This window comes from Cyprinus carpio, chromosome A6 (assembly GCF_018340385.1).
Source record: "Cyprinus carpio isolate SPL01 chromosome A6, ASM1834038v1, whole genome shotgun sequence".
NCBI lineage: Eukaryota > Metazoa > Chordata > Actinopteri > Cypriniformes > Cyprinidae > Cyprinus > Cyprinus carpio.
The window spans coordinates 24,198,376-24,223,580 of record NC_056577.1 but is presented as its reverse complement, the minus strand read 5'-3'; the positions used below and the strand labels follow the sequence as shown (position 1 = coordinate 24,223,580).

At 36.5% G+C, this 25,205-nt stretch overlaps 4 protein-coding genes across 14 annotated transcripts in view; 3 read left to right on the top strand and 1 right to left on the bottom strand.

Moving 5' to 3' along the window:
• Positions 1 to 4,508, top strand: part of LOC109052580 (disco-interacting protein 2 homolog B-A-like) — a 31,836-nt gene extending 27,328 nt beyond the window's left edge. For all 4 annotated transcript variants that reach the window (XM_042758540.1, XM_042758539.1, XM_042758538.1 and 1 more), the window contains 8 exons: positions 67 to 235; positions 455 to 625; positions 790 to 851; positions 1,146 to 1,203; positions 1,285 to 1,359; positions 1,704 to 1,878; positions 2,190 to 2,313; positions 2,390 to 4,508. In XM_042758540.1, coding sequence (XP_042614474.1) covers positions 67 to 235; positions 455 to 625; positions 790 to 851; positions 1,146 to 1,203; positions 1,285 to 1,359; positions 1,704 to 1,878; positions 2,190 to 2,313; positions 2,390 to 2,642 — 1,087 coding nt within the window. In that variant the 3' untranslated portion in view covers positions 2,643 to 4,508. The remainder of the gene's footprint in view (positions 1 to 66; positions 236 to 454; positions 626 to 789; positions 852 to 1,145; positions 1,204 to 1,284; positions 1,360 to 1,703; positions 1,879 to 2,189; positions 2,314 to 2,389) is intronic.
• A 2,253-nt stretch (positions 4,509 to 6,761) lies between these two features.
• On the top strand, positions 6,762 to 12,609 carry LOC109052581 (cyclic AMP-dependent transcription factor ATF-1-like). 3 transcript variants are annotated; one of them, XM_019069998.2, is made up of 8 exons: positions 6,762 to 6,934; positions 8,548 to 8,648; positions 8,764 to 8,883; positions 8,973 to 9,070; positions 10,624 to 10,757; positions 11,021 to 11,197; positions 11,299 to 11,446; positions 11,539 to 12,609. In XM_019069998.2, exons 2-8 carry the CDS (start codon positions 8,550 to 8,552, stop codon positions 11,681 to 11,683), a joined length of 921 nt encoding a protein of 306 aa, XP_018925543.1. In that variant the 5' UTR covers positions 6,762 to 6,934; positions 8,548 to 8,549; the 3' UTR covers positions 11,684 to 12,609. The 3 variants fall into 3 exon arrangements, with proteins under 3 accessions (XP_018925543.1, XP_018925542.1, XP_018925544.1); XM_019069997.2 differs by having other exon boundaries at positions 8,545 to 8,648; XM_019069999.2 differs by lacking the exon at positions 6,762 to 6,934 and adding an exon at positions 6,969 to 7,666 and having other exon boundaries at positions 8,545 to 8,648.
• A 4,979-nt stretch (positions 12,610 to 17,588) lies between these two features.
• LOC109052583 (methyltransferase-like protein 7A) lies at positions 17,589 to 19,870 on the bottom strand. Its single transcript, XM_042758570.1, has 3 exons — positions 19,217 to 19,870; positions 18,704 to 18,789; positions 17,589 to 18,406 (listed from the first exon to the last, which is right to left on the bottom strand). The coding sequence occupies exons 1-3, from the start codon at positions 19,709 to 19,711 to the stop codon at positions 18,259 to 18,261; spliced, it is 729 nt and encodes a 242-aa protein (XP_042614504.1). The 5' UTR covers positions 19,712 to 19,870; the 3' UTR covers positions 17,589 to 18,258.
• A 1,025-nt stretch (positions 19,871 to 20,895) lies between these two features.
• The window catches only part of LOC109061925 (sodium channel protein type 8 subunit alpha-like), a 51,262-nt gene continuing 46,952 nt past the window's right edge, over positions 20,896 to 25,205 (top strand). For 4 of the 6 annotated variants that reach the window (XM_042758536.1, XM_042758531.1, XM_042758535.1 and 1 more), the window contains exon 1: positions 22,335 to 22,492. The gene's annotated coding sequence lies outside the window, so the exon portion shown is untranslated. Of the gene's footprint in view, positions 21,048 to 22,334; positions 22,493 to 24,037; positions 24,212 to 25,205 lie in introns of those variants that run through there. The other 2 variants (XM_042758534.1, XM_042758533.1) reach the window with 2 other exon arrangements.

Sequence of the window (25,205 nt, the reverse complement as noted above, 5' to 3'; positions counted from 1 at the left end):
GCTTGTTCTCATCTATGAAGATATTTTGAAGGTATAATAAACCTGAAATGTGCCTGTGTTTTACAGTGTATATTCAGGTCATCAGTCCATCTTGATCCCTCCTATGGAGCTGGAGAGCTCACTGACCCTGTGGCTGGGCACGCTCAGTCAGTACCGCATCAGAGACACCTTCTGCTCCTATTCTGTCATGGAGCTCTGCACCAAGGGCCTAGGCGGACAGACAGACATACTGAAGGTATGCTCACATGTATATTTACCCACCATTAAAGGTACAGTTCCCCTAAAAATGACACTTCTGCCATCATCATTCTCACCCTCATGTCAATCCAAACCTATATGACTTTCTTTTTACTGCAAAACACAAAAGATACTTTGGAGAACTGTTTTTGTCCATGCAATCTTTTTTTGATCTTCACATGTTCTTCTGATGTTCTTTGTGTCTGTCTGACTTCAGGCACGTGGTGTGAACCTGTCTTGTGTGAGGAGCTGTGTAGTAGTTGCTGAGGAGCGTCCACGCTTGGCTCTTACACACTCCTTCTCCAAACTGTTCAAAGACATTGGACTCTCCATGCGGGCTGTCAGCACCGCTTTTGGGTCGAGAGTAAACCTGGCCATCTGCCTACAGGTAAACTATCTGAACTTCAAACTGTTTTACAGCTACTGTAGGCAACAATATATATTCTTCTCACTGATCTATCATCTCTATGTTACAAATAATGCATTGTTGTGAGGTGTTGGATATGTGATGTTGGTTATTTGATGTGCAGCTGATCTCTGTGTTTTTCACAGGGTACCACTGGACCAGACCCCTCAACTGTGTATGTGGACATGAAGTCCCTCCGACATGACCGGTAAGAAAAACACAGATAAACACACAAAACACACAGTGTTTAAATATTAAAAGGTGTTTTGTGTGTTAAAATGTGTGAAATTTCACTTTTTGACCAATTTGAATGGCTTTTGGTGCCGTTAATAGTCCAGAAATCACACAGATTTCACTGTTGTAAATAGTACAGAATTCTATCCATGTCAAATATGAAAAAAGCTTCAGAGCTGCTGGTTCCTCTCGGCCCTAAGTGATCATATCATGTCATTAACACTCTTTCTCCTTGTGCTACACTGATGATGGTGTGTCTGTGTTGTAGGGTGAGGTTAGTTGAGCGAGGAGCACCTCAGTCTCTTCCTCTCATGGAGTCTGGAACAGTAAGCACATTTCCAATGATGGATCAAGCATAAATGAAATGGAATTATAAATGAAATTAGTGCTCTTTCTCCCTCCTTTAGATTCTTCCTGGTGTGAGGGTGATCATAGTCAATCCAGAAACTAGAGGACCCTTAGGGGACTCTCACCTGGGAGAGGTGCGTTTACATATGTAAATGATAATTGGTTGTTTCTTCAGCTTTGTGCATTTTTTAGAAAATTAACTACCTAATAACACACTTTCAAATATTCTTAATTTCTTTTATTTGTATACTAACAATCATAGGAGAGTCATTTTTGGGATACAGTGGCTCCTTTGTATTGCTAAGGCTAATTTTTAAAGCCTTAGCCTTATTTTTTTAATAATAATTTGGCTAATAATTTGAGAAATCTACACTTTGATGGGAAATGATACAAGATAAGTGTTATTTACCTGGATTTTTTATTGTTCATCAAAATAGATTCGATTTCTTATCCAGTAATACACTTCTTTCTTTCCTAGATTTGGGTAAATAGTCCACACAGTGCAACAGGATACTACACTATATACGGAGAGGAAAATCTGCAGGCTGACCACTTCAACACTAAGCTGAGTTTTGGAGATCCTCAAACGCTCTGGGCCAGAACTGGATACCTGGGCTTTGTCAAGAGAACTGAACTCACAGACTCCAGTGGAGGTGAGAGAGAGAGAGAAGTAAAAAATGGCTGAATTAATGGCAAAGTGTTCATGACAGATTGATGAGGGCGATATAGTGTTTGTGTGATGCTAAAGTCTGAGTCCACATTAATGTACACCAAAAAAAAAGTTTTTAGGATTTTGGAATTATTTGAACAAAAAAAAAAAGGGTATTAGAAATTTGTAGATTCTGCACTTACACTAAAAAAAGAAAAAAAATCCTTTTTTAAAATTTAGATATTGTAACTAGTGGTCTCTGACTGTATGAGATAAAGGCACATGCATTCTTGTAAAAATGTTTTTGCTTATTAGATCGCCATGATGCCCTGTTTGTGGTGGGCTCTCTGGATGAGACTTTAGAATTGAGAGGTTTGCGATATCATCCAATTGACATCGAGACCAGCGTATCACGAGCCCATCGCAGCATTGGTGAAAGGTAAAATCCCAGCAACATCATTTTAATTGTGCAATCATGTTCTCCATTATGTCTTACTTGGGTTTTCCCTTTGCAGTGCCGTGTTCACCTGGACAAATCTGCTGGTGGTGGTGGCTGAACTCTGCGGATCAGAGCAGGATGCTTTAGACCTGGTTCCGCTGGTAACCAATGTGGTATTAGAGGAGCACCATCTGATTGTGGGTGTAGTGGTTATCGTTGACCCTGGGGTCATCCCCATAAACTCCAGAGGAGAAAAGCAACGAATGCACTTGAGAGACTCCTTCCTGGCAGATCAGTTGGACCCCATATACGTAGCATACAACATGTGAGCTGGGTTATGGGCGAGACAAAGGCTTACTAGAAAGGTGCTATGGAGCCTGGCCTCACAACTGGGATTGGGTTCATATACAGACAGACTTGGCCCTGTTTTTTCAGGAATAAGGTGTCATTGAACAAAAAATACAAATGTGTGAGAAGACTGTTTTGGAGAAGGGATATTATAATAGAATTTCCCTTTTTTCTCACTTCCTTCTCCCCCAGAACAAATTGCCACTTACTGTCTGTCCAGTTCTTGGTCATGAGTTAAATTTACTTGAATTACCTAGCTGTTTTTTCTACTCAAACACATTCCTTTCTAGCACTGACTAACTAGTGTTATTGTTTTTTTTTCAATTAAAAGGAGCTTAAAGCCTCAGTTTGTAAGTTTTCACCTGAGTTGTTCGATTCCAAAATATTTTTTTTCTGATTACAAGATTTTGGAATCAATGGAAATGATTTCAGGAGTCAATACTCAAAATAACTAAGTGAAAAAGAGAGACAAAGTGAAATCTTAAAATAAGAAGTGCAATATAAACTGTAATTTATACTATTATGATTGATACAATAAATGATAGGTCTTGATGGATGGATGGACTACAAAAGACGTTAAGTCGCATTGATCAGTCAAGTAATTATGTAGGTTTAGCAATATAAATTCTGTATCTTAATTAGTTTTGTTGCAACTCGTTTGGGATGTTTAGTAGTGTGGTAATCAAGTTAATGAACAGTCTAGGACGCCATGAATGGAAGATTAATTCCTTTTAGGATCTAGCAATTAATGGTTCTGAATACATACACAGAATTGATCTGCAATCCAGCTTATAACACAGGGACATACTTATAACACAGGGACGGTCCCTTCAGAGCAACCTGGGGTTAAGTGCCTTTCTCAAGGGCAGTTTTGATTATAGGACATTTCTGTAATGCTCCAGTTCAAATGAATTGGAATTCAAATGCCCTTACCCAGGTTAAAACCCACAGTTTCATCCACCATCACTTTGGTTAAGACACAGACTGCAGCTGTCAGCTCATTTTGCTCAGTTTGCTCTGGCAGTTCTGGAACCATTTAGCATTTTAAATCTTACCACTGGGGCTTTAACAAAATTAATTTCAGATATGGCACTTTCCTGGTTACAAACTTACTTCTTTTAATTTGTTTTAGTTCTACAGTATTTACAAAACACAATCTACAGTTGTACTAGACAAAAGTGCAATGTGATACACAAAAGTATTTAACTTTTTTTTCCGTTTTAATCTATATTCATCAGGTTATTTAAGACGGTCCACAACCATTTTAATTATGAATTGCTTGGTTTTGCAATTAGTGACTTTGATTAATTGAATGTTAGCTATATATACTATATATATATATATATATATATATATATTACACTGAACAACTTCACTCCTTCATCCCCCATAAATTCAGCATGAGGATAATCATCCCTATTATTTTTCATCAGATAAATGCAGATACATTCTGTAACATGGATTATTAATATCCGTCAACAAGGGCATATGTGTAGTATTATATAATTACTTGCATTATTGAGTAGCATATGACTTACACAAAAAAATTGTGACTTACACATTTTTGGGACTTTATGCCCAGTCTAACCTCAATGCCTACATTTACAAATCACACATTCCTTGAGTTCACTTCTCGCCATATAACAATAAAAAAAGCACTCATATAGACAAGAGCATTCACCAAATGCAGACCTCATCATCACACATCAAGCCCAAACCAAACACAAACTGAGGTACGTATGCCTCTATTTTTGCTCTCATCTAAAGGTGCTTATTCACATCAGGACAAGCCATTTAAACCTCTGAATGGCAAAAAAAAAAAAAAAAAAAAAAAAAAAAGCCAGGCATCTGTACAATAAAACAAAACAACTGTAAAATAACAGGAATCTCTGTACAAGCAAGCCCCTCGTGAACATCTAACTGTACAAAAAGGCATAGATTTTACATGTTTGGCAAAGGATCTTTAAAGGACAGTTGCTGTCTCCTGTACTATAGACATTTTTACTAGGAATGAATAATTTCTTGTAAACCATAAATAATTGTAAATAATTGCTTGTGTACAGATGCGAAATTCTACTGTACTGTAAGTTAGTCGCTGTATTCTGTCCAATTTTTGAATGAATTTGAATATTAACTACTGTCACTGACATCCCTTTGTAGCTGAGCGGGGGACTGAAGATGAAGACTTACTGTAAATAGCTTGCTCAGTTTCTGCTTGCTCTTTTCCGGTTGATCAGAAATGTGATGGGTTGAAGTCTGTGTTCAGATCTTTCTGTCATGCATTTCTTTCATAATTCAAATTCAGAAATCTTACGGTTTGTACAAGTCTTGAAGATGTAAGCATGATAAAGTCAAGCACTGTGGGGGTTTGAAAGACTATTTTCAGAGTCCTTACACAACTGATCACTACAGTATGTTAGCCTAACCTCATTCTGGGGTTGTGTACTTATGTGTATGTATGGTCACAGCTTTGAAAGGTCATTTGTTTGTTGATGAGTTCCACAATACCTTTTTCCAAATCAGAGACGCTGTCATGAAATGTATTCTCTCATTCTCACAGTCATTAATGGCATCGAGCTGAGTTTATGTGATGAAAGCACAAGCGAGTGAATGAGCTTTTTACATGGGGCATTCAGGGAAATAGTGCTTTCCAGGACGGAGAGGATATTCATTTATAAATATTCACTTTCATGTTTGCAATGATTTTGTTCTTAAAATGAAAAGATTTTGTCATTTACATAAGTGTTAATCAAGTCTTAATATGGACAACAAAACAAAACAAAGCAGAAAATTAGACACAGTTCAGTTAATTGATAATCTATCATGACAGCTAAGTGCTGGAACCAAAAGAAAAGTTTCACACATTATGCAACCAGCTGCAGTTACATTTCAAAGTACACACCAGGCAACACACACACACTTAACCACTACATATAAAATGTGGATTATTTGCTTGCTATGGAATAAAATGAGGACATGCAACAGTAACATTACTTTTTTATTTGGACAACGCATATTACTCTTTGTTGATTAAAATGTTCTGTTCAATTCTTATATAATTTTTAATTATAAGATTAAAATATTGTATTTAAATCATAAGAATGTGATATTTACAATTTCTTTTAGTCATTCATGGATTTAAATGAAAGTCATGATTATGCAAGCAAGCATTTCCCTGTTGGTTCACATCTCTTTCTTTTTTGTACATTGGTTACTGTAACTGTTTTTTACTCCAATGAAAAACAGAAAAAATAATAAAAGCTTTTATTTTGCATCTCTGAAGTTTGTTTTGTATAACTGCAGTCTGTAGTTATATTCTATCTATCTATCTATCTATCTATCTATCTATCTATCTATCTATCTATCATCTATCTATCTATCTCTCAGCCTCTTTCTGGAGAGAGAAAAAAGAATTGACATTTCTCAGTAAAATACTTTCTATTTCTGATTTTATCTATCTATCTATCTATCTATCTATCTATCTATCTATCTATCTATCTATCTATCTATCTATCTATCTATCTATCTATCTATCTATCTATCTATCTGTCTGTCTGTCTGTCTGTCTGTCTGTCTGTCTGTCTGTCTGTCTGTCTGTCTGTCTGTCTGTCTATCTGTCCCTGCCTCTTTCTGGAGAGAAAAAAAAGAATTTATGTTTCTCAGTAAAATACTTTTTATTTCTAATTTAATTCTAATTATTTAATTTTATAGATAATTGTCAAACTGCATTGTGTGTGTGTGTGTGTGTGTGTGTGTGTGTGTGTGTGTGTGTGTTTTATTTCGATAATATTTGCTGATGTATAACAGGAAAATTATATTAAGAATGTCTCCATAAAATTTCATTTTTCTGTTCATAATAGTCATTTAGAATTCTTGCAGCGACTCCGCTTCTAACAAAAATAATGCACATTTTTAAATTCAATTTGCACATTTTTTGTCTGTGAATATAGTAGCCTATTTGTCAAGCAGAATAGAGAAGTTCAGAAAATTGCATTGGTTTGATTCAAGTCCCTGGACTACTTTTCCGTTTCAGTGACATTGACCAATCACAAAGCTTAAAGGACATTTACGTAACACGTCCTTCTAGGGGGCGGCGCTTATTGCGGCCTTTAGAGAGAAAAAAACCCCTAAAGCCATCTAGATTTTTTCAATGGAAACCGCCCAGGTTTATTCTATGCATTATTAAATCATTTACTTTACAAATTATATCTCAAATATTGACATCTCTATAGACGGCGTTATTGTTTCCAGAAGCGGTTCAAAAGGATTAAAGGTAAAGCGTTGCTTTTGTTTTATACTCTTCCTCTTCTGCCGACCTGTCGCTGCAGTCATGGCGCCCGTCCGCTCGGTTGTAGCACTCGCTCACGGGAAGGTGTTTTAATGGCTCCCCGTATCGCTGACGTCTGTTGACGCGGGTACTTGCGTGCCAGTGACTAGCTTGGAACTTTCTGCAGAGCGCGGCATAAAGTCGATCACGGGCTTCGTAACACACCGCAGCGGCTGGCTTTATTTGGAGATGCGCTTTTGATCAGGATCTCATGGGGGAATTACACTTTAAGCCTCTGACACTCGTTAAATATTTGCAACATCACTAAAAAAAAAAAACTATCTATATCTTGTGATGGAGCTTTTCTTTAGTAGAAACAAGCCCGCTTATAAATACCGGCACAGTCTTGTGTATTTTGACAGATAATTCTTGAAATTAAATCAAATACAGCTTTTTTTTTTTTAGCCTGTTAGCTGCTGTAGCCTTAGATCGTTTGTTTTAAAGGCGGGCTTTTAGCAGACAATATTATCGTAAATGTTGAATCAACAGGTCGATTTAACTCGCAGTGTTATTCTGGGTTTATTTAAATAGAATTTAGCCTGATATTGGTTGTTTTTTGGAGGAATGTGAGTATTTGTTGGGCGATATTTAGCATCCGGTTCTGCAAGAAGTGATTTTGATAACCACACAAAGCAGCTCCATCTGATTTACTATTACAGGAGGTGTTGTGTCTTCCATGTTGAGTATTTGTTTGTTTGTTTTTTCCATTACATTGTAACTTTATTGTCCATTTATTGTAATAACATGATTTTACTGGAATTAAATCATAAATGAGGACAACTGCTGAAAGGTTGCAGCAGTAATGTGCTGAAAGCAGCCCACAAGGACAGTGTAAGTGTGTGTGTGGTGGAGCTGAAGGTTTGAGAGGTCCTGACTCAGGGTTTGGGGTAAAACTAAATCAAGGCTTTTGACTGTTAGCCTCGGTTGACCACAGAACTACCTCAGCACACAAACACACACACCCCGACCATCCCGTAAGCACAATATAAACAGTCTGTGTGCTTCAGTTTTCTCATGTTTGCTGTCAATCTGCAAAATTGTATATATTTGTACATAGTTTAAATGCCCGTGGTTCAGATTTCTGTATGCCCTGAAAAAAATTTAATTTAAAATTAAATAAAATAAAAAATCACTGGTCCCCATCTCTAGGTATTATTATTTTTTAAATTTACTTTTGCAGTTTACATTAATTTGTATTTTTTATTTGAACATAGAATTTTAAATGTGCAATTTTTTTTTTTTTTTATTAAAAATTCAAATTTGAAATGAATTGTTAATATAAAATATTTATTCAAACATTATATAATAATTTATATATATATATATATATATATATATATATATATATGTTTGTGTGTGTGTACTTTTTCTTTCTTTTTTTATTATGGTCAGCTCTAAAATATAACTGGTCATAAATTGCTTGTTTACTGTAATCTCTGTAAATGTAAAAGTTTTTAAAAAATGTAATTTTTTACAATTGTGCAAGCTCCTGGTCATGGAAAGCATGACATCAACATTAAGTATTGACCAAAATATGTCTCATTGTTCATTTGCAGCAGCAATGGAGGAGGTCCAGCAGAATAACCGTAATGGCTCTGAGTCCCAAACTGTTGCCATCCCCACAACTATAACTGCCTCTCACCTATCACAGATAGCACAGGTACTGTTCATGTATGTACTTATGTACACATATTTGCATGATAAATATGTGACTAAGCATTTGTAAAAATCAGCAATAAAAGTGCTTGTTTCATGTTATTATCATCTTGTGAAAGATGTCTCTGGGTGGGAATCAAGTGACTGTGGTCCAGCTGCCCAGCGGTCAGTTCCAGGTTCAAGGTGTGATTCAGTCAGCGCAGTCATCGGTTATCCAGTCTCCACAGGCACAAACACAGGTAATGTGCAGACACTCATACAGCATGATCATAAACTGGTCTTTGTTTTTACTTAAGGCTCCCTCCACTTAAACAATGTTTCTTATTAGGGTCAAGGATCTGATAGTGATGATTCTCAGGATTCAAGCGACAGTGGAGCATCTAACCAGAAGTCAAGAGAGATCCTGGCTCGGCGCCCATCCTACAGGTAAAAGGCTCAGGGCAAATAATTTATGACTCTGCTGGGCCTTATGAGTGGCACCTCAAAATTACACAGATTATTTTATTACTTCTAAAGCCAGCATCCTACTAGCCTTCATTTGCATAGTAGTTGGAGAACATGTGAGCCCCAAGTGGTCATGCATAAATTCTGACCACATTTGGCAATTTGAATTTATCAGAGCCAGTCGGTGAGGTGGAGTCTCAGCTTCTTCTCACACTGAAGAACTGTATCTGCTCCAAAATATTCCCTCAGTAAACGCACAACTCACAAAACTCATTATTATTCATGGTGATTGTGTAACCAGGCATTTTCTCCCAAGAATGGTTCTCTTGCACTTTAATAATAATAATAATACATTTTATTTGTAATGTGCCTTTCTTAATACTCAAAGCGCTACAACATGTAAAAACAAAATAACAAGTGAACCAAAACTCAAAAATAAATTCAAAAATAAATTCACAGTAATAGCCATAAATTAAAAGCTTCACTAAAAAGATTAGTCTTTAGAAGTTTCTTAAAACAATCCAAGAAAGCAACATTCCTAATAAACACGGGTAATGCATTCTATAACTTTGGCGTGTTATAGGAAAAAGTAGCTGAGTTTTGAATATATTGTAGTCTCTTAACAGAACTTGCTGGTAATCCCCCAAAGAGAGAATTGCAATAATCGAGCCGTGATGTTATGAAGCCATGAATAAGCCTCTCAGCATCAGGCCTAGAAAGAAAGGGTCTAATGCAAGCAATGTTACGAAGATGGAAAAAAGAAACTTTAGTTATGTTTTTGAAGTGAGAATTAAGTCAACTGAGCATCAAAAATCATACCCAAATTACTCACCTGAGAAGGAGGAGAAATTTGGGTATCGTCAACTGAAAGTTTAAAATGACTGAATTTATTAATATTAGATGGAGTGCCAATTTATAAAATGTATTAGTCTTTAAGAAAGCAAAGACAGAAGACATTTTTAGTTAAGTCGCCATTTAATAGAAATGTTGCTCTTCTTTTCTTCTCTATTGTGACATATATCTGAGTGAACTGGCTTCTCGAATCAGAAAAAATGTAGTATGCAGTTTGATTTTGTTCATCTGGAATTGATAGAGATCACAACATTAGCAAAAAAAGATACGTGTAAGTGAGAGGCTGCTGGAGATTATTGACTAGCCTTTTATAAGGGGGAAGTTGTTAATCTTTTTGATTGAAGATTATGTGGTGTGCATGAATAAAAAATTATGTGCACAGCTAAATCATTTATAATAAAGACTACAGCATTCTATAAAACATAAGAATTGTCAATTCTTCAAGAATTAATTAATTTTTCAGGGTGACATTAATTTAAAAGTATTTTTTATTGATATAGTGCTAATTTAGTGCCTTTTGTTCACTATTTCATTATGTGCCCTTAATCATACACAAACACAGTGTTACTGAGAGTAGAGTGAAAAGCAAAATTTGCCAAGCTCCAAATTCCAGGCACAACTATGGCACAAAACCAAGAGTTTGGGCACAAAACAAAAACTTTCTGTTCCTTTTTGTGTTTCAGGAAGATTCTAAATGATCTATCAGCTGAGGAAGTGGCGACTCAGAACGAGGGAGAAGAGGAATGCTCCACCTCTTCTGCCATAACAAGCGTTTCACTTCCTACCCCGATCTACCAGACAAGCACTGGCCAATATTGTAAGCCAAGCCAGCATACTATTAGAGTACTGAATGCCTCATGTGGTAACTTCCTATGTATTTTGTAACAAAAATGAAGCTAAGGGTTGCATAAGTTGTTAATGGCAAAATTGACTCAAATAGCCATGCAGTTTGTTGTTTACACAAACATGATTTCTTATTATATTACGATATGAACTAGAGCACAATTGTAATGTAACTGCATAAAAAGCACATAAAAAAAGATGTATCTTCATGCACGATTCTTGTTTGCTCTGTTGCAGTTGCGATTTCATCCAATGGCTCTCTGCAGCTGGCCAGTGCTGGTTCAGAGGGTGTACAGGGCCTGCAGACTCTCACCATGACCAACTCGAACCCAAGCCAGCCAACTATACTGCAATACGCTCAGACCGCCGACGGACAACAGATTCTGCTGCCTAGTAACCAGGTGGTGCTCCAAGGTTAGCACATAAAGGCAAAAAGACCTTTCAATTTGGCAATCAGCTCATATTGTTGCTTTAGTACATGTGCAACACACTCTGGCTGTGATACTGTGTTACAGGTGCAGGGGGAGAAATGCAAGCTTATCAGATCCGCTCTTCTTCCTCCTCGCTGCCTCAGACTGTCGTCATGACATCACCCGTTATCAGCTCTCAGGGCAAAAGCAATGACCCGCAAATGAAGAGAGAGATACGCCTGGCGAAGAACAGGTGGGTGTATTCGAGCACAAGAGAATGAATTTGTTGGTTGGTAATGTACTAAGCCTAACTGCATTTGTGTAATTCCGAATCTTTGCATGCAGGGAGGCAGCCAGAGAGTGTCGCAGAAAGAAAAAGGAGTATGTGAAGTGTTTGGAGAACCGTGTGGCTGTCCTGGAGAATCAGAACAAGACTCTTATCGAAGAGCTCAAGACATTAAAGGACCTGTACTGTGTTAAAACTGGCTAGTGGGACATCCATACAATCATGCTAATAGGACTTTGCTGGCAGACCTGTCTGCCTACGTGCTTATACAGACACAGGGACTTTTTTTTTTTGGCAGAGGGGATACATTTAATCCTCATGTCAAGTGCTTGTTTTTATACAACTCATTTTTAACTACAGCCTAAGAATTATTGACCAGAAACAACAGCAACAATTATGCTTTTCAGAATAGATGGAAAGAGGGAAACGCTGTTCCATTAACATTTATATTTGCAGTCAGCAGATGTTTATATTTGTGTATGTATCTTGTGCAAGCATTGGCACGTCTACACTGGGAGATTTTGCTTTATTCTTGACCCATTTGGTTTCCAGGGAATATTGAATGTTAATTTTATTTAAGCGCTAGCTGAATTTTGCTTTATCCAAAATAGAAGACTGGTATTTTTACACCTTATCTCAGATGCGCTTGTATGTATGAAAATCGTGACGCGATTGTGTTTTTCATGAAGTCATGCAGCTGTGTTCTTTGCATTTTTGCTATTTTCCCCCTCTTAGGAAGGTCTGGTATTCTTATCCCCATTCCGTATTTTATTTTAGTGAGTTTTAGTGAGACGTTTTCTACAGAGACTGAGCAAAATTTAAGGCGAGGACTTTCAGCTTTATTATTATGGGTAACATGAAACAGTGGTAGATTCATTTAAGCCTTATTCTGGATTGATAGACAAAAAAACCTTTCTAGTCCAGGTCTTTGTAATATGTCTGAGCGGTCTTTAAGCCATATACTCTCTTAGGTTGGGACCGTTGTTGGTTTTAGATGAGTAATAGGCCTGAGGCTTACCACTGTTTATAAGCCAAGCTGTTACAAGACAATCAAATCAGGGAGTATACGATGAAAAAGATGGACACTTGTTTTTGCTAAAGTGAATCTAAATAAATATTTTTCCAGCCTTTGTTTTGCTCCCTTTCAGTTTCAATATGTTTCTGTCTCAAGTAGGCCATTTGGAAAAACTCAACTCAGATGGTCAGATAGGAGATGCAAGGTTATGCAAGGTTAGGTCAGTATATTTGGGAAAACATAATTTCAAAAATTATAGCTTTGTTTTTTATTATGTTTTTATTCTATAAATAATTGAAAAATAATAATTTCCAGGCTTAGGAAAAGTAAAAAAAATAAAATAACACAAAGTCAAAAAAATGTGTGTGTTCTATTTTAGATTAATCAGCTAGAAATTACTTTTTGGAATAACAATCAGTTTTACATATATCGTCAAACATAAAAATAAAAAAAATAAAATTAAATGTTCTAAAACTTGGAAAGAAATGTCTCTATTTAAAGTTGGGGAATGCAAGATGGTCTTAAGTATTTATGTGTATCTAGCTAATTCCATACTATTATAACAAGTACAGAAGCATGAAGGCCAAACTTATTAAAGGGGTCATATGATGCGATTTCAAATTTTCCTCTCTCTTTGGAGTGTTACAAGCTCTTGGGGAATAAAGAAGAGATCTGTGAAGTTGCAAATACTAAAGTCTCAAATCCAAAGAGATATTCTTCATAAAAGTTAACACTCGTCCACACCCCCTGAAACATCTCGTTCTAACACGCCCCCACATCTCTAAGTCAGCATGTGAGGATATTTGCATAACACCGCCCAGATGTTCACGCAAAGAAAGAAGGTGTACCTTTTATTCTCGTTGTAGTATTGTTGTTGCCGCTGCCGCCATGTCGTATAGATGCTGTGTGTTTCACTGTGAAAGCTGTTTGGCCTTCCAAAAGAGGACGATGTCAGCTTCGTCATGCCTGAAGCTGATCCGTGCTGGCCATGGGGAAATACATCAACTTTGCACTGTGGATCGCCGAATCGGCTTTCACCGTGGACGAAGCGGTGTCCAGCCCGGGGTCATCACATGTGGTTGCTGTGTTTTTTTTTTTTGTTTTTTTTTGGCAAAATTCATATTCATTATTTTACTGGATAACCAGCAATTTGTGGTTTGAGCAAAAATAATAAATTAGCCTGGATGTGGCGTAGCTTAAGGTCAGAGAAGCCAGCTGCCTCGAGGTGCTTCCAAGTAGCACAGGTTGTATCACAGCCGTCGTTCATAAAGCACCTGACAAGCATATGCACCTGTACAGTTATATGACGGCTATAAACTTTACAGTTAGACTTTATTATTCCATAGTGGTCATATGTTTTGTTACTAGCATCATTGTTGTGTTAAATGGATACATTCTGAGTTTAGAGCAAAAACCCTTCCTCTCACTCTCTGTCCAGAAGAACAGTGACCTCCGGTTATGTGTGGGTGATAAGCAGTGGAAGACAGAATATATATATATATATATATATATATATATATATATATATATATATATATATATATATATATATATATATATGTATATATATATATATATATATATATATGTATATATATATATATGTATATATATATATATGTATATATATACACATATATATATATATATATACACATATACATATATATATACATACATATACAAACATACATATATATATACATACATATATATACATATATACATACATATATATACATATATACATACATATATATACATATATACATATACACATATATATACATATACACATATACATATATACATATACACATATACATATATACATATACACATATATATATATATATATATAAATAAAAAAAATAAATATATATATATATATATATAAATAAAAAATATAAAACATATATATAAATATTGTGTTTATTATCATCATTATTACCAGGCTGAAAAAAAAAATAGGCTAAAAAACATGTTGGAAAATGTAACTCCAGGTTGAGGGGTCAGACCACTGATATATATATATATATATGTATGTATGTATGTATGTATGTATGTATATATATATATCTGTTATAGATCAGTGAGTCAGACATGTTCAAGAAAGAATAATGCTCCTCCCTAAAGAAGAAAAGGAGTACGAAATCTTTATTTCTCAACTCGAAATTGAGTATTTGAAAACGGTTGTTTAGTTTAAAATGTTTAAAACTAGTATTTAAAAGCACTTGGAAACAGATGCCTACTAATCTGTACTATGAAATATGATTATACCAAATGTTATCGGGCCTCAAAACTCTCTTTGCTTCTTGCAGCATATAATACACGATTACAATTGTTATTACATACTAAATATATATTTTTTCCCCCGACACGAAGACTGTAATTCCCCTTATTAAAACGACACACTTTTAGCGTGACTGTAGAAATAAGTCCAGCCGAGCGATGGCCTTGAAATGACGAGTCATCAACGCTGTTAGTTGTTGCCAATACCTATTTTTACAGAGGCGAAAGGCACGAGAAACAGTCGTAGTTGAGTATTATTTTAGAATTAATTGACAAAAAGGTAATGCATTCTTTAATAAATTAGTCTCATTATAACGGTCGGGTGATGGCGCTAAACGCCCATGTTTATTTCTTGTCTTAAGGTGAAAAAAACTGCTTGAACAGTATAGTTCAAAATACTAAAAACAACAAATATAGTGCATACAAAATACGTATAATGTACACTTTTTTTTGACGTGTAATTACACAATCTAATAAGGCTATGGCTTTGTTTTCCTAAAGTAAGCTACATGTAGGACAGGGAGGGGTGTCCAAATCTGTTTCTGGAGGGCCACCACATGAAAAAAAAAATACTATAGTAATTTATAGTAAATACTATAGTGTTTTTGAACCGTACTAAGGACTTGGATTAATTTGTTGTGGTAATTCTATAGTTGCTGTGGTAATATAACAACTATAGTAATATAAACAAATTACTTTATCCAATACTGTACTGTTTATGTTTTATATTATACTACAATACATTACAGTTTACTGTAGTAAAAACTAAATTACACTACAGTATTTATTACAGTATATAAGTTCGCTATAGTTAATACTACAGTATGATGTAGCATTCATTAAAAAGTGTTATGTATATTCTATAATATATACAGTATAATACACTTTACTATAGTATGGTTAAAAAAAAATACTACAGCATTTACTATAAGTTACTACAGTATTTTGTCCTGCTGAGTTTAGCTTCAACCCTAATTAAACACACCTGAACCAAAGTAATCAAAGTCTTCAGACTCTCTAGAGTCCTGGCCAAAAGTTTTGGCAGAGACATACATTTTGTGTTTTGCAAAGTTTGCTGTTGTGGTGTTCATTCACATTGTTTCTAGAGTATTGTGTAGAGTGATCAGACGCATTTTAAATAATTGCTAAAAGCGTTATTGTCCAAAAAATTAACTTTTCACCAAAAAACAAACAAACAAAACAAATTTCACTGTTTTTTGATCCTGACACCAAATGACCAGCTAACATTGACTAATCATATCAGCAGCATATGTGAAAGTGTGAATGAGTACTAATCAGCTGAAATCACTATCATACTAAATAGATTGTGAGAGCAGACTGATTGCTATAAAAGGAGGGAAGAAGTGCTTCCAATCATTGTGTTCTTGTTAGCAATGGTTACCTCCAAAGAAACACGTGCAGCTATCATCGGGTTGCATCAAAATGGCCTCACATGCAAGGAAATTGCTGAAAGAACCATTTACCGGATCATCAAGAACTTCAAGGAGAGAGGTTCAACTGCAGTGAAGAAGTCTTCAGGACGTGTCCAGCAAGCGCTAGGTCCGTCTCCTCCCGAGGAGTCAGCTACGGAATTGTGTATCCAGCAGTGCAGAGCTTGCTCAGGAATGGCAGCAGGTTGGTGTGAGAGCATCTGCACACACAGTGAGGCCAAAACTTTTGGACAATGGTCTGGTGTCAAGGGCAGCAAAGCAGCCACTTCTCTCCAAGAAAAATGTCAAGGACAGACTGAAATTTTGCAGGAAGTACAGGAATTGGACAGCAGAAGACTGGTGCAAAGTTATTTTCTCTGATGAAGCTCCCTTCCGACTGCTTGGGCATCTGGAAAATCGATTGTTCAGAGAAGAAAAGATTAACGCTATCATGAGTCCTGTGTTGTGCTAACAGTGAAGCATCCTGAGGCCGTCCATGTGTGGGGTTGCTTTTCAACCAAGGGAGTGAACTCTCATAATTCTGCTTAAAAACACTCCCATGAATAAAGAATGGTATCAAAACGTCCTGCAAGAGTGACTTCTTCCAACGATCCATGAGCAATTTGGTGATGATCCGTGCATTTTCCAGCATGATAGAGCACCATGTCACAAATCAGGAGTGATAAAGAAGTGGCTTGAAGATCGTTGCATTGAAATTTTGGATCTGTGGCCAGGCAACTCCTGGATCTCAATCCCATAAAGAACCTGTGGTCAGTCCTCAAAAGGAGAGTGGATAAGCAGAAGCCCACAAATTGTGATCAACTCTGAGAACTAATAAGGCAAGAATGGATTGCCATCGGTCAGGATTTAGCCCAGAAGCTAATATCCAGCATGTCAGAGTGAATTGCAGAGGTTATGAAGAACATGGGTCAACCCTGTAAAACTCGACTCATGATATTTTTTTTCCCCAATAAAAGCCTTTAAAAACTGTATTTCAGTATATCATAGAAACATGTGGAAAAAATAATCTGCAAATACTGAAGCAGCAAACTTTGCAAAACACTAAGTTTATGTCACTGCCAAAACTTTTGGCCATGACTGTAGTATACGTCATTGTGGAAAAAAAAAGTTTCAATGTAGCTAGCTACTTTTTGGTGGTTGTAGTGTAGCTAGCTATTTTTTTTCTTTTCAAAAGGGCAGCTTGACTGTAGCTTAACTACTTTAACTTATGAGTTTTTTTTCTCAGCTTCAAAGAGGCCCTTGGAAAAACTCCAATCAGATAGACAGGAACGCAAGGTTATCTTATGAAATGGTGTTGGTCAATATTTGGGAAAACAATGTCTTGGGTTCTATATTAAAAGACAGCCAGGACTGTTTTTTTTTTTTTTTTTTTCATTTTTATTTTGTTTTATTCATACCATATTTAAAGAATAGTGGTCCAACAGTCAATGACAACATGAAAATATCAGGTCATTAAAACAACAACAACAAAAAAACTTAAGTCAAATAAATTTCTGTTGTAAAAAAAAAAAAAAAAAAAAAATTGTTCTATTTTATAATTTATCAGCAAGAAATTACTTTTTGTGAGTACAATCTGTTTTATAACAGGAACTTCAATGGTCAGAAGTGTTGGGAAAAAAGTGTCAGAATTTAAAGTTGGAGAAAGCAATGTGGTCTTTTTGAGTATTTAACTATAATACAAAGCATAGAAGTTTGAATCCAAAAGTATTAAAGATGACACACATTCCTCCTAACTACTAGATGTCAGTATAGCTCATTTATGCATTAACAACAACCTCACAAAAGCTGGCCTACATTAATCTCCAAAAGCCTGTTTCATATAGATAAAAGTATTTTGTTGTTTTACCTACCAGCATTTTTTTAGTCAATAAAATATACAATGCAGTCTTGAGATTTAGTGTTTGCATATTAAACAAAAACTTTCTATTTTATGGTTTAATACAAATTGCTCTTTCATACAAACGGTGGTGAAATTAAATTTTGAATTAGGGTTGTTTTTTTTTTGGCAAAATTAATTTTCATTATTTGACTGCATAACCAACAATGTGTGGCTTGATCATGAAAAACAGAGGGGCTTGGATGTGACGTAGCTGAAGGTCAGAGAAGCCAGCTGCCTCGAGGTGCTTCCAAGTAGCACGGGTTGCCTCACAGCCATCTCCAAAATAGTACCTGACAAACATACAAGTATAGACTTTCTTACTCTGTAGTGTCATATGCTTTGTTACAAGTATTCCATCATTATGTAAAATTGTTAGACTAAAGCAAAAACAGCAACAACAAAAATAATAATTCTAATCAAACCCTTCCTTCCTCTCTGCCTGAATTAAACCCATGATCTCTATGATGTCCCCTAACTTTATTTACTCTAGCTTGAGATAAATAACCATTATAAAAGTTACTAAAATTCAGTGGAGATCATAAGTAAAATATAATAGTGATTTTATAAATACTGTGTTTTTGTATTACCAGAATGGTTGAAGGACATGTTGAAAAAAGTAAATCCAGCTTGAGGGGTCAGACACCACATGTTCCAGGAAGAAAAATGCTCCTCCCTAAAGGAAAGGAAAAATTATATATATATATATATATATATATATATATATATATATATATATATATATATATATATATATATATACATATTTCTCAACCCATAATTGTGTATTTGAATACACGTTGTTTAATAAAAAAAATTCCAGCAATTCTAAACAGCAGCCTAATCTGTATGGTGACATCAGCCCTAAAAAAAAACAGCTGTTTCTAATGGGTTAATCACAGCAAACAACGATCTACATGTAGTTCAAGGTCTTTGATGTAGTTACGTAATGCTGTTACATTTAATCTCAAATAAACTTAATGTAATCAAAAAATGACTCTTTGATGGAAAAAGGCTTGGGAGAGATAAGAGACAGTTTATGAATTATGAAAGCATATCGGGGTTCCACCACCTAACTTAAGCAGTGGCTGGTCTAAACTTACAGGCCTCAGAACTCTCTTTGCTTCTTGCAGAACCTTCGGCGTGTCCTCGACTGAGCACAGAACCAGCGTGCACACCACAACATCCACGGAGTTGTCCTCCACCGCCTTCAGATTCTCCCCCGACGCCACTATGAAACTGTCATAAACGAGGTGGTCGTTCTTGGTCATACATTTTTTCAGGTACTTTTGGAAATGCGGGTTGGGGTCGGTGCATGTGATCCTGCAGCCTGTCGGGTAGTGCTCGAAGTTCGCCCCGGATCCGCAGCCCACCTCCAAGATCCGCAGGGAGCCCTTCGTGGGGTGGAATTTTTCCAGGTTTCGAAATAGTTCCCTCTTGTTGTCTTTCATTTTTTCATTGTAGGAGATCGACATTTTATAGACGATTAGAGGAAAGACGCGTTTGTAGAAAGAGAAAAGTCCAATCACCTCCGCAATGTGCAGCGGTAGAGTGAGGACTTTGACTAAAAAAGCGCAAGCGTTCATAAACAGCGTCATTTTTAACGACAAATCTGTCTGGAACACTAAGCTACATTTGATTATACAAGAGTGGAGTACGTTAGCTGTTGCGCGCACCTTGTGACAACTGACCAATCAAAATAAACGTCTTTAACCCACGTAATCTACTCCAGACAGACAGTAATCCAGTCTGTCACCAGATGGCGTCCGTGTATAAAACACCACGCTTTTTAAAAGACTGTGATGACGAGTTTCAACGGTCATCAACATCGAAAATAGTCCAAAGTTTTTTTATATTTCCATTTAAAAAAAATTTATGTACATTTAAAACACTACACTTTGTATTATATTACCGTTTGCATTAAAGGAAAAAAAAAAAATAAAAATTGTTGTCTCCCATTCGACTACTTCCGCTGCTGAGAAACCCGGGAACGTGGGGAAAAAAGGTCCATTTATCTTATTAATGGGGTTTTTGAAAGTTTTTCCACAGAAAGAATCGCTGTGTTGTTAAACAACAGTAAAATCTATTGAACGCACTGTAATATACCTTAAGCAACCTTAGCTACAAAGTTACATAAAAATAATGTCTTTCTGATTACTCACCGCCTTTTACTCCAGCATACAAGAATACTGATTTTTGAGCAACCTAACAAATAAGTTATAACTGAATGTTCTTAAACAGTAGGGAGCATTCTGTTTTATTTTCTTGCAAACATTATGGAAACATTACTTTTAAATGTCCGCTGAACATTCTGAAACGAGTAGTAACATTTAAAAAATTGATAAGAAACGTTTAAGGAAAAAAAATGTATTCCAAAAATGATGTATAAATATTGTTTTTGTGCTAAATTTTTGAGAACATTTGAGACTAGAAAACTTTGACAAACATTCTGTTAATGTCACTGGAAGAATGTTTGTTCCATAACCAGAATCTAACCAGAATGTTTCTGTTAACTTGGTATCTATCTGTCTATCTATCTGTCTATCTATCTATCTATCTATCTATCTATCTATCTATCTATCTATCTATCTATCTATCTATCTATCTATCTATCTATCTATCTATCTATCTTAATGCAATTATCCCTAATATCCTCCATGGCTCTTACTTGAGATTAAGCTTACAGTAATATCTTTAGATGCTGTAAGCTCCTGTAATATACACTGTTGTTCATCTGCTCTGCAGACAGTGTCATGCGAAGATGGCTGTGTGTCCCATTTGACTCACACACTAAGTGGGGCTTCATCAGCACCAAGGACAGTGGCCAAATGCAGACATGGCTGGTGGTGTATTGCACGGCAAGGCTTCATCCACTTGGGGCTCATAGTGAGGACTAGAACAGATACTCAGATGGCCCAGAAGGGGGAGTTGGAGGTAGTCTAACGCTGTTGTTTCCTTTCACTTTCTAACAGGATTAGAGGAAGACTATTGCCTGCAACATTTGACCATGTAGTACCTGCTTCCTCAAACACACTGCTTGAACCAACCCCACAAAACAAACAATGCCACAGTCTAATCTTGCACTGACCACTGCACTTAAAACACCAAAGATACTTTTTCGTGCCCACATGTCCAAAAGTCCACATTCTGTGCCCACATTGTTCACATCCTGCATTTGCCCTCTGAATGTAGATATTTTAAAGGAATAGCTCACCCAAAAATAAACATTTGCTGAAAATTTACTCCCCCTCAGGCCATCCAAGATGTAGATGAATTTGTTTCTTCATCAGAATAGATTTGGAGAATTTTTTATTTTTTATTTTTTTTTTATTTTTTTTAGATTTGGAGAAATTTTGCATTAAATCACTTAAAGAAAGCAAAAGGACATGTATTTTTGCTGGAAGCAATGGTTTGAAATTTGATGTCTTAAACAAGTGTTTGGTAATTACAAACACGCAGCGTTTGCTTCACCAGATGTTAACTGATGGACTGGAGCCGTGTCAATTACTTGTGGATATTGTGATGTTTTTATCAGCTGTTTGAACCCTCATTTTGATGTCACTTATTCGCTTGAGTGCATCCGTTGGTGAGGTGACTGGTTAAGTGATTCAATTCTAAATTTCTCCTTATCTCATCTAAATATTAGATGGCCTACATTTTCAGCTAATTCTCATTTTTGGGTGAACTGTTTCTTCATGTGACTTTTTGCTTCAGAGACATTTTAAAACATACAGAAACCTCAAACAGGTTTTTGAAGGAACTAGTGTTGTGTATAGCAGAATTAGGTAACCATTAGTGAAGATATTGAAATGTGGCTTATATGTGCCAACACAGAAATATCACTATTTAATTTGAAAGCCAGTGCCATATGATGATGCTTGTTACCATAAATGACAGAAAATTTTATTTTATATTGTTTGTGTGTTCTGAAAGACCAACAATAGAATTAAATTTTAATTTCAAATTATTATTATTAATATTTTTTTTTTGTATTATTTTTTTATCAAACAGCCCTGATCCAATTTTAACAATTAAATCTGAGACAGTTTAACAATTGTTGGAACAGAAATTAGAAGATTAGATTAATTTTACTGAGACGTGGTAAATATAATTAGACTCACTTCATTGTGATTGATATTTCCTTTTAGCGCTGTTTCGCTTACGTTGCAGCGTTCTGTCGGTCAGTACGGAAGTCAAAAGTAGGGTACTTGCAGACGCTCCCTAACAATTCGCTGAGAGTCATCAATTATGCAGGCTAGCTGTACGCACTGGGAAGGAAGATAGCGGCAACAATATGGCGACATCCGCAGTTTCTCTTGGGTCTTTTAAACATCCTTAGGCACGCAAGATCTACATGGATCGCTCTTAGTGCGGAAAAAGTAAGTAGACTTTCTCTTGTCTACAGCGCAAGTGTTGTGGTTTTTTTCAGGTGTTTATAGCCTGTTCTGAGCGTGTCTTATACCTGGACTCATCTGCCGCAGAGCGGTCTCTCGCGCTCAGCATCTTTTCTGCTCACAGATGTGCTGCAGGAAACGCAGGAATACGCCAATTAACACGCCAGACACCACTAACAGCTATAGTTCTTGCCAAACAGAGGCAATGCAGAGGTGAAAAAAGTCTGACTGAGGTAAATGAGGGTGTTGGCCTGGCGCTGGAAACATAACATTAGTGTGTGTGTCGAAATGTAGAACATATGCATACCATGGGACAGGCAGGTACGACCGCCGCAAACTTTATTGCATGGGAATATTGTGTGGACAGACTGATGCAAGACGCAATATTCAACATTCAGATGTCATTTGTGACTGTTTTGCAACGTAGCATGTCAAAATCACTAATGTGGCAGTTTTTTTAGTTCCCCTGCGCCTGCATTCCCCCTCCCTTCGAGTCACCCTCGCCATACTTCTTTGGGCTGGACTACCTAGAATCGTTGCGTTTCCGTTTTTGCCGTTAAAAATTGGGACTACCACCCTCGTTTTCTCACTCACTCTTCCCTAAAGCGTTAGCGGCATGATGTGCCCGACCGTGTGCGCGGTTGCGGGTTAAATCACAGAGGACGGTCTGACTGCACGGGTGTGGTGCTGGAGCGGACAAGAGTCCCAGATGTTCTTAAAGTGTTCATATGCGAATGCTGTTGAAACCTAGCGGGATAGAATCCCGAGACGTCGCAGGCACGACTGTCTGAGACGTCAGTGGCGTTCAAATGTAGATGTTTCACAGATTGATTCGCTGGCTCGTGCCTTTGCACGAGCTCCCCTCAGCTCCACTGCAGTATTTCAGCCGAGAGAGTGGGGCCCACGCGTGTACGTACAGATGCCATAATTACCGCAAACAAACTTGGGCATCCTGTTCTGTAAATCCCATAACATGCAGCGCCTTCAAATGCGCAAAGCTTGTTATTAGGAGAAGAAATTGCATAATAAGTGTGAGGAGCGGAATCAATTTAAGTATGTTTTTGCCATCGCAGATGCTTTATAAATTATATTTGCTTTGAAATGATGAGGACCGTGTCCTTAATGAGGTGTAGCCTATGTTACTGTTGGCGTAACCAAACAAATATTACAAAGGCAAAATGTGAGATAGCTAAATGTAGTCAAACAAGGGCATATCAGTGTGTTTATGTGTGTTGAAATATAAAATAGAGAGTTATAGTAAGATTTTGCGGCCTTTATTCTCCACACGGGATAGGCAAGCGAGGTTCGTCCTCGTGATAGCTGTGCAGCTCCCCTCCCCTCGATGTACAGTGCCAGAGGCCAAACATTCACTTTCCATATCATTTCGTTAAAGGCATCAAATACGGGAAAGTCACTTTAATCGGGATGTTTCATTGTGGCTTGAGGCAGCATCTGTAATCCACCCCAGCCCCCACCCCCCCTCAATCACTTAATCTTGAGGACAAACGTGAGCGCGCGCTGAGCGGTGCTGAACGGACAGCGCCGCTCGGACTCGGCATTCGACGGCATCTAGAACACACTGGATTTGTCTCGGCTTCCTGAAAACATACGTCACTTCTTGCTTGATAAGGAATACTTTGCGATGGCACGGAAACGTACAGTTTACCAGAGATGAGAGCAGGCAACGACATTGCTTGAAAGCACGTAAGTAGTCTAACCTGTCGAATGGCATCGGTCATTTTGGATTTAACGTCTAGGTGTTTTAACTTGGTGCAATCGAAAAGTGGAGGACGTAGGGTACCATTAAACAGCATATTCTTTTTCGATAACCAACGATGGCAAAACACCGTATTTTATAAGAAAGAAAGTGCAGTAGTTTTGTTAAGGTCATTGTGTGTATATATATTGTAAGGGCCTGTCTATCTGATGTATCACCTTGAGGTGAGGCGTCTCTACAGTATCCCAGGAAGGAGACTTGGAGGTTGGACACAGCCAGCGTGTAACTTAAAACACACGTCATAGTGTTCACTCTGTATGTCTTTTGTCTACACAGTCAATTTTTGAAAAATGAATTATTTTGTTAAAACTAACTACGAATGCAATTTTTTTTTAAATACTCAATTTAATAGTTAATTTTAATAATGGGTAAGTGATTCAATAGTGACTAGTATCTTTTTCAATTTTGCCATTGACTATTCATTATATAAGTAGTCATTCTGTTGTTTCTAGTAGGCTAACTAATAAGTTCTACTACCTAATGAATGAACTAATAATACATTCTACTACCTAATGAATAGTGAAACTGGATCATAAACCAGCAATAATTGGAATATTAATGGCAACTGCTACTATGTTCTGAATAAGTGCTGGTGAGTAACTCTACTTTTTACTATTGTAATAAACAACTAGTGTCAAATGAACAAGTTTTAAATAAAAAAAAAAAAAGATTATTAAATGTTACTTGCCTTTTACTAGCAATTTTTTGGGGAAAATTATTTTAAAGTCATTTTTTAACTAATGAATATTGAATAATGAAAAATATGAATACTAGTCATAGTTGGATCACTTTAAAATGTGCTAGTTAAATAATGCTAGATTACATGAATAAATATTAAAAGTACTTGCTTTAATATCTGCTGTAGATCAGGAAGCCTTTTAATGGTGTTTTAATGGTGATAAAGTAGTGGTTCTGCTACCC

Bases quoted from the DNA above. Each gene is read 5' to 3' on its own strand.
- LOC109052581 (XM_019069998.2), top strand. From the start codon at position 8,550: ATGGAGGAGGTCCAGCAGAATAACCGTAATGGCTCTGAGTCCCAAACT. The intron at 11,198-11,298 runs GTTAGCACATAA...ACTGTGTTACAG, and splicing joins TAACCAGGTGGTGCTCCAAG to GTGCAGGGGGAGAAATGCAA. The intron at 11,447-11,538 runs GTGGGTGTATTC...CTTTGCATGCAG, and splicing joins ATACGCCTGGCGAAGAACAG to GGAGGCAGCCAGAGAGTGTC.
- LOC109052583 (XM_042758570.1), bottom strand. From the start codon at position 19,711: ATGACGCTGTTTATGAACGCTTGCGCTTTTTTAGTCAAAGTCCTCACT. The intron at 18,790-19,216 runs GTAAGTTTAGAC...CCTTTCCTTTAG, and splicing joins CAAAGAGAGTTCTGAGGCCT to GGAGGAGCATTTTTCTTCCT. The intron at 18,407-18,703 runs GTAATACAAAAA...TATGTTTGTCAG, and splicing joins CATGTCCTTCAACCATTCTG to GTACTATTTTGGAGATGGCT.